The following is an 8,735-nucleotide window of genomic DNA, read 5'->3' as shown; positions in this document are numbered from 1 at the left end:
CAGTAAGAACAATTTAGCAGATAATATATAACAGGGGAGGAATGTATTTATTGCAATAAGCCTATACATCGATGTCATTCTTGATCTCGTTCTGATCATTTATTATACATGTATATATATATATATATATATATAATATGTATGTATGTGTGTGTGTGTGTGTGTGTGTGTGTGTGTGTGTGTGTGTGTAGGTATATGATGTATGATATGGTATGTAATTACATATTATTTTAAAAAGTCATGTGTATAGGCCAAGCTATCTATTTTTATTTCTTTCCCTCGGCTCTCCCTCTCTCGGCTCTCTCTCTCTCTACTCTCCCCCCCCCCCCCCCTCTCTCTCTCTCTCTCTATCATGAATATGCTAAAATAGTTTTCAATATTTATGGATATCGTGCAAGTAATACAGGTAAAACACAATTCTCAGTTTCACGTAATAATTTGTAGGGAAATTCAAGGAAAAGACGGGAAAAAAAGAATCAGTGAAAAATACTTGAAGTGCATTTCATGGTATGCTTTAAAGTGCTCATATACATTTTTTTTTTTTGTAATTCAAAACATTTTCAATTGTTTATATACTGTCTACAGTGTGAGGCTTAAGCAGTCCAAGCCCTCTGCTCTTAATTTTCTTTTGTCTCAACAAGTGGATTGCTCACACAGATAAGACAAACAGTTTTATTGATTTGAATTAAAAAAAAATCCTTATCATTTTTCAAGTGTTAATTGTATCTACCGACGTAAAACGCTCGAACCACTCGTTTGTATTTTCTTTGATAAGAATGTGATAAAGTTTAATGAGTGCTGTTTTTCACAGTGATATATTTCTGTTATGTTGTTTTTATCTTATGAATTACACAGGATTGCTTTGTGAAAAGTCACCATGCCTGAGACAAACAATAACAACTTGATTCTGGGCTGCCTGGCAGCATGTGCGGCTGGTGTAGTCGGGTTCGGACTTCTCTACTATGCCGTGTTTCGTCGTTCTCGGCGACAGTATGCCCCAGTCGGTGTGGTTTCGAAAATCTTTGTGCATCCCATCAAGTCGTGCCAAGGGTTGGAGGTCACAGAGGCCGACTGTGTCTCCTTGGGGATTAGCAGTGATGGTGTCTTGGACAGGTATAGTACGAAGATCCTTTCAAGTTCACATTGTTGAAGCACAAATGCAACTCCATTGATCATCAAGTTATTTTGATATAATTATAATGAACATATACTGTACATGCAGAGGAAAATACCAACAGAATGAATTAAGTTTCACTAAAATTATAATAATTATGATAAAATCTCTTTCCCAAATTGGAGGAACAATAAGAGGAATGATAATTCCAAGCTACGCACCCTCTTCTCCTTCGTAATATCTCATAACCAAATATATATATATATATATATATATATATGTATATATATATGTATATATATGTATATATAGCATATATAATATATATATATATATATGTATATATATGTATATATAGCATATATATATATATGTATATATATATGTATATATATGTATATATAGCATATATAATATATATATATATATATGTATATATATGTATATATAGCATATATTATATATATATATATATATATATATATATATATATATATATGTTTCTAAACCATGAAAGGGGATAAAGAGGCAATTCAAATGAAACATTCACTATCAGCCATGCCCTGAATTCGTCATACAGGTCTTTCATCATTGTTGATGAGGAGGGGCGGTTCATCACACAAAGGGTCTACCCTTCCATCGCCCTCATCATTCCGACCCTCTCTGAGGACAGGAGAAGTCTTCTCATCAATGCCCCAGGGATGCCTACATTGCAGGTACCTCTGGCAGAGCAGGGTGGAGCCATTGGTGATGTCAGGTAATTAAAGTTAGTTCTGGTTTGTAAATTGAACGCCATTTTTTATTTCTTACTTTGCTCACAGGAGGAAGAAATTATAGTTCAAGAAGTTACCTGTGAAGGTATTGTAGATGAGTGATTGATTGTTTCCGTCAACACTGGTTGCATGATTGTGACATTATAATCCTCGGCAGGAAGATATAGATTGATGTTTGAGGTATAGTGCTACAGTTAGTTAAAGCATTAAAAAGTTGCAATTGCAATTTGTAACTTTCCAATGGCATGACGACATTAATATCGTGTATAAGTGATCCTTGTAATTTTCCAAATAGCCCCCATAATAGTATACACAAATCGTTGAATTACATGTTTTTCCAACCACCATGAAGTTAGTGAATGGACCAAAATATTCAAGTGATGTCCGAAAAAAACCTCTCTGACCAATTCAGAGGCTGATTATGCAGTAAATCCTGCTTGAACTAAGATTGAATAAAACAACTGGCCATAAATAGAGCAAATTTTAGCTTTTCCTTATTAGTCATACTGGAGACTATACCGTATACACTGTACATTACACAGGAAATGTAGGGCCTAAAGGAGGCAGTTTATCTCTGTTTCTTGCAATCAATGCCAAAGTAAATGATATCTATTCTCTTTTGAAGAGCTGATAACTGACTCTTTCATTTGAAACTTTGACCTTGCTGCTTTTATCAAAAGAGTGTTCAGACTTGGACTGAAGGGGGAGGACTGTGGGCAAGAGGCCAGGCAGTGGCTGAACCAATACCTCGGTGAACCTCGCTTCAGACTGATGCGGCACCTGGACAGACTTGGTGGCAAGGTGCTTTGTGACGACTCCAAGTGGGGACACAAGGCTAAAAGCCATGAAAGGGTGAGTGCGAGCTGACCCTATAAGAAGCCATACGCCAAAGCCGTCGCCATAGTAACGTTCCAGATGCGATGTATTACTACCACAATCTGTCAACTCTAGATAGAGTGATGTTATTGTTGCCATCTTGATAGTGTGAAGTTATCCACATGTTTCATATGAATGTCATAATCTCTGTTGCATTTGTTCTGAATCTATGCTCTGAGTTTGTGCTAATGGCAATGGCGATCAAATTCAGTTGAATGATTGTGTGTGTCATTTTCATTTATGTTTTTGTGAAACAATATGCAGGCTGTTTACCAGAATCTATCTCAAGTCCACATCTTGAGTGAAAAGTCTCTTGAACAGCTCAACTCCCAGCTTGAAAAACCCGTGCAACTCCGCAACTTCCGACCGAACATTGTTGTACAGTGTGCAACGGCTCATGAAGAGGTGAGTGAATTGCAGAAATTTGGAAGTAGACTACAGTATATAGTGCATGAAACATGACAAATCTGAGTTAAAGTGTTCGAGTTAATGCTCGAACACTTCACCCTGAGTCTGTGTTACTATATTTTTGTTTTTTATTGATATTATTCCATCTCTCCTTTGTCATAATTATATATTCATCTTGGAAATCTGTAAAAGCTGTAATTTTAGAAAGTAAAATATTTTTTATCTTACTCTGAAAAACTTGACATTGTTGATGAGTATGATTATTTAGCTATAGTGAAATAGTGCATTTCAACCTATATATACCAGAAATCTTCTATATTCAGTTATGATGAATTATATATTTTCCATTTCGTTTTCTAAAATGCTGTAACGTCATGGGTAGATTGTGCCTCTCTGACCTGGGTGCCAATTCTGGAAGATTTATGGATTCAGAAGGTGTAGTCTCCAGGCTGTGTAAAGACAATTACAGGGCAACATCCCGTCTGTATTATCAACCTAGTCCTTTAATTGCTATACCTCACTGAATAGCCATCACAAACATTGCTATAGTGCAGGGATGAATCAGTCAGGCTAAAAGAGCCTACCATAGATTTAGAGAGAAAAAACAAAACAAAACTGCACACTGATTTGAGACAAGTCCGCTACTAAATGCAATCAGGTTTGGATTCCTTTGATTCAGCAGGTTTCTCAACATAATTGCCGAGCGCTTAGAATGTGGTATGTTGAATTTTCAGTTTATATACAGCTGAAGGTGACATGTGAAATTTACCAGCACAGTCTTCTTTATGAATAAAAATGTTTCTTTTTCTTCCTTTAACCAGGATAAGTGGAAGTATGTTCGTATTGGAGACAGTGCCTTGATGAGGATAACTCACAAATGTGGCAGGTAAAAGTCTGTTGAGCAAGATTTTATATTTGAAAAAAAGATTGATATACAATCAAATGAATTAAGAGCAGTCATTTATTTCAATGGCTCGATCGGTCATGATAAGTGATTGTGACTGCGTTAGATTATAATACATGTACTTTTAATTTGTTCTGTCGAATTTGTAAGTGCATATTTAGATCAGATAACTACCACCATTTTTATTCTTGGAAAGGCTTTGTAACTTGCATTACAAGAAGCGATGTAGTGAAGTATAAGAATAATAATTAGAAACTCGGAGTCCAGATGGACTTGAAATCAAAATCGAGTGATTAAAAAAACAAAAACACACACACAAACAAACGGAGTTCCACTTTACGAACAGATTGATGAAAAAATTGCCACAACATATATAATTTGGAGAGTTTGGCAGTCTTATGCAATAAATCTACGTCTACCTCTCGCTAGTAGATACATCATTTTTCGTAAAGTGGAAGTGAGTTATCAGCTGCGTGATCTTGCAGTTACCAAAATTGAAAAGCTGTAATGTTGATGAACTTCGGTTTGTTTGTGTATACCATGTAGAATTCGGGAGATCACTGAATGGCAGTTATGCTTAAATCCATCTGGTCTGAATTCATACCGATCTGTGCAACCTGACAGTGTGTGAAGTAAAGTAGTGCAGACTTTGTTCCAGCCCAGCTAGATACCACAAGGAACAATTAAAGGCTATATGTAATGACTGTAGGCTGTTATGTAATAAATATGGTCAGCAAAGCAAATGTCCCATGATGTCCAGTTTTTGCCCAATTCTTTTCAATTGTAATATGAAAACAAGCAAGTCTATTTCATGAGAACAGGATGATTGTTCATTGTATAGCTAACAGCAAACAGTAATTTTTTTTCAAATTTGATTAGTCATGTTTTGATTTACTAGTAATTGAAAACTGAGTAAAAGAGGTATTTTACATAAATTGGTCACTTTCCTTAAAAGTTATGACGAACCAATTCAATATTTCTGCAATGTGTTTCATCACTGTAGGTGTATCCAGACCACTGTAGATCAAGACAAAGGAAAATTTATACAGAATGGGGACCCACTGGCCACACTCAAGAAGTATGTGCATAATACAAAGCATGCATAAATTATGAAATAGATAGAGCTTTTGTTGTCATGCATGCGATGGATATAGTTGCTACCACTCCCCACCGTGAAAACTACCCCTAATTTAAAGATGTTTTTAGAAGAAAAAATATCAAAAGAACCCCTATTTCGATAATTCACCTTTTGGATTTGTCCTATAATATTTAAACCCCTCATGTCAGGCCTACCCCCTTCCCGAAAAATCGGGAACGCACATACGGTACAGGATGACGACGACTTGACGTGAGTGTGGAGGAGGGGCAGGCTGACACGTCTTTTACTGGTATAGGCAGGGCTCGACACTAACGGTGGGCCGGTGGCCTGGGGCCACCAAAAATTCAGAAATGAAGAATGTGGTGGCCCGATCGGGCCGCCAAAAAAGATCGAATGTTTGCCTTTGGGCCACCAAAAATAAAAGTTAGTGTGGAGCAGTCCTTATTTCGAATAGGCCTATACCTTGTTGAGTGTCTAATGGGTATAACACTGGAAGTGTGTGTCTTCTCAACAAAGACGGGAAGGAATTCCAATAATAAAGTGGTATTCATTGTCCTCTGTATATTTCTTTATCGTTTGACGAGTGAAGCATGAGATGATGGTTAAATTGTTTTCATCTTTAGATTCTCGTGTTTGAAAGCTGTGGACCACTGAATGGCTTGAACTATAATAGAACATGTGTGAAATAATTGGGCAATGGTATGATGGAAGACACATGCAAGCACGGCAGTCTAGCTGAAGAGTACATCAGATAACATTTTTCACCATGATGGTCTTTATCATCGTTGTTTTCATTATTGTTATTATGACCATTATTATATGATCATCTAAATTTTCTTGCAACAAGGAATTACAATAATGATGAAAATGTTAAATTTATTTTATTATTTTATTTTTATTTTATTTTATTTCAACATATTTTGACAGGATAACAAGATCAGCAAGTGAATGCTGTTTTACATCAAGGTCCTGTACAATCCAACTATATGAATACAAAAATCATGTTACATAAATATAAGCATAAAAACCACTACAATTAAACAAGCAATCAGAGCTGAAAGGAGCAATACGTTAAATTGAAATCAGTAGTAACCAGTCTAAGTATAATATAATGAAACAATATGATGCAAAAGAATATATTAAAACAGTGAATAAAATGATGCAAGATTATATACACAATCATACCATTTGGTGTACAAAAGGAATGTAAAAACTCTGCCAGAAAGGACTTGAATCAACAAGCCCACGATCATAAAAAGCAGATAGAAATTCTATGTAAAAATCTACACTAATAAATAAATTACATGCAATCTGGCAGTCATGCCCGTTTAACCTAATCAGTCGAATGCATGTATACCCATAACACACATTCATGGATTCATGCACACATAATTTGCACCAGGCAAGTGTGGGTAACACAGTGTGACAAAAAATAATATGGTACATATTATGTAAAAACAGGGCGTTTGATAAAATCAGTGAAAATACATTTTCTTATATAACAACTTAAAAGCTGACAATGACTTTGATTTCTTTAAAACATTTGGTAGTGAGTTCCATACCTTTCCTCCTGCATATCTAAAACAGCTTTTAAAACACTCTACATTCGGTTTAGGTGGTACCACATTCAAAGAATCAGCTGCTCTTGTGTTAAACCCATGCCTGTCAAAAATCATCTCAATATTATTGCACATTCGTGTGGGGGCAAGTCCATGGATGCATTTATACATGAGCGTTGACAAAAAATAATTCCTTCTATTTTCAAATGCTTGCAAATTCAAAACCTTGATTATGTCATTCCCATTTGCAGTTTCGTAATCAAAATTTGATGTGATAATTCGTGCTGCCCTCTTTTGTAATCGATATAAAATATTTTTATTTTTAGCAGAGCAATTTCCCCAAACGGAGCATGAATAATCAATACACGGTTGAACAACTGCAGTATACAAAAGTTTAAGTGAATCTTTATCCAAAAATTGGTTCATTTTTCGTAACATAAATAATTTCATAGAAATAGATTTGGCTAAATTTTGTACGTGTGCATCCCAATGAAGATGGTCGTCTATTATAACACCCAAATACCTAAAATCATGAACCTGTTCAATCCTTTTTCCATCAAGAAAAATGTTCAAACTTTTGGAGCACCGTGGACTTAATAACATTACCTTAGTCTTATCTAAATTAATACTTAATCTGTTTCTCTTGTACCATCTATATATCGAGTTCAGATCATTTTGCAACATTGATGTAACTCTATCAGTATCTTTGTGCGAACAATAAATTACTACATCATCTGCGAATACATTACAGGAACATGAATATACAGATTCGGAAATATCATTAATAAATATGAGGAAAAGTATAGGCCCAAGTACACTCCCTTGTGGTACCCCTGTCGTGATACTTTCAGATGTTGAGAGATGACCATGACAAAAAACATTTTGACTCCTACCAGTTAAATAATCAGAAAACCATTTCAATTGTTTGCCCTTGATGCCATAACATTCCAACTTATGCAATAATAACGTATGATCAATTGAATCGAAACACTTAGAAATATCAAGAAAACATGCTGCAACTACTTCACGATCAAAGTTTCTTAATTGTTTCAAGTCCAGTTTAGTCTTCAAATTTCGACCATTCTTGATCTCTGCTCTCTCTCTATTTCTTCAAGTAAACTTGAATTTTGTGTAAAATTGTAATTTATACTTTTTTTTTCCATGGAGGATCAAATTTGTTTTCATGCAACAGCAACCTTTTGCTTCCTTCCTCGCCATGTATGCCATTTTGTTTTGTTTTGTTTTGTTTTATTTTATTTTATTTTTTGTTTGTTTGCTGAAATAGGGTGAGGATGGCCCCTCCTGACAACCCAGACAGGGAAACGCACGGCTCCGCCCCAATATTTGGAGTCCTTCTCGCGGTGGAGTCCACGGGGGTCATCAGGCTAGGGGACGTCATTTATGCCTCAGTGGATTGATGTCATCAATAATATCTCTCTATTGTTGTTGTTGTTGGTTTTGTTTTCTTGTTTTTGTGTTTGTGTTTGTCTGTTTGTTCGTTTTGTTTAGGGGGATAATTAATGTTTTTAACTTGTAGTTCCTAAAAAAATAAATTTGATGCACTATTTCTGGGTCCCTATATCCTTATTCCCTAGGGATTTTTGTTATGCCTCCGCCACGAAGTGGTGCCGGAGGCATTATGTTTTCGGGTTGTCCGTCCGTCCGTCCGTCCGTCTTTCCGTCCGTCCGTAATGAATTTTGTGGACAAGGTAACTATCAAAACCTGTTGAGGTATCCTAATGAAACTTGGCATGTATGTGTATTAGGGGGTGGAGTTGTGCCTATCAACTTTTGGGTGCACGTGCTCAAGGTCAAAGGTCAAAAGGTCAAGGTCAAATACATAAAATTTCACTATTTCCACCATATCTATGCAATGCCAGAAGATATTTTCTTGAAACTTAGTGTATACATGTATTACCCAATTTAGATTCTCTGGTGAAAGTTTGGGTCATGAGGTCAAAGGTCAAAGGTCAAAAGGTCGAGTAAAAGTATTAAAACTTCT

General features: G+C 35.8%; 1 protein-coding gene across 1 annotated transcript; it reads left to right on the top strand.

Annotated features, from left to right (window-relative positions):
- Positions 1-877: 877 nt before the first annotated feature.
- Positions 878-8,237, top strand: LOC139745398 (mitochondrial amidoxime reducing component 2-like). The gene is made up of 7 exons (XM_071655790.1): positions 878-1,113; positions 1,695-1,871; positions 2,568-2,739; positions 3,028-3,168; positions 3,993-4,057; positions 5,079-5,153; positions 8,019-8,237. Exons 1-7 carry the CDS (start codon positions 878-880, stop codon positions 8,149-8,151), a joined length of 999 nt encoding a protein of 332 aa, XP_071511891.1. The 3' UTR covers positions 8,152-8,237.
- The last annotated feature ends 498 nt before the right edge of the window (positions 8,238-8,735 follow it).

This window comes from Diadema antillarum, unplaced genomic scaffold, assembly GCF_040938485.1.
Source record: "Diadema antillarum isolate AM-2024a unplaced genomic scaffold, OU_Dant_1.0 seq00001264_RagTag, whole genome shotgun sequence".
Classification (NCBI taxonomy): domain Eukaryota; kingdom Metazoa; phylum Echinodermata; class Echinoidea; order Diadematoida; family Diadematidae; genus Diadema; species Diadema antillarum.
Note: the sequence above shows the minus strand (reverse complement) of the source record. Positions and strands in the feature narration are given on the sequence as shown.

Coding starts and splice junctions, on each gene's coding strand:
- LOC139745398 (XM_071655790.1), top strand. CDS start 878: ATGCCTGAGACAAACAATAACAACTTGATTCTGGGCTGCCTGGCAGCA. Junction 1,114..1,694: donor AGTGATGGTGTCTTGGACAG/GTATAGTACGAA, acceptor TTCGTCATACAG/GTCTTTCATCATTGTTGATG. Junction 2,740..3,027: donor AGGCTAAAAGCCATGAAAGG/GTGAGTGCGAGC, acceptor AACAATATGCAG/GCTGTTTACCAGAATCTATC.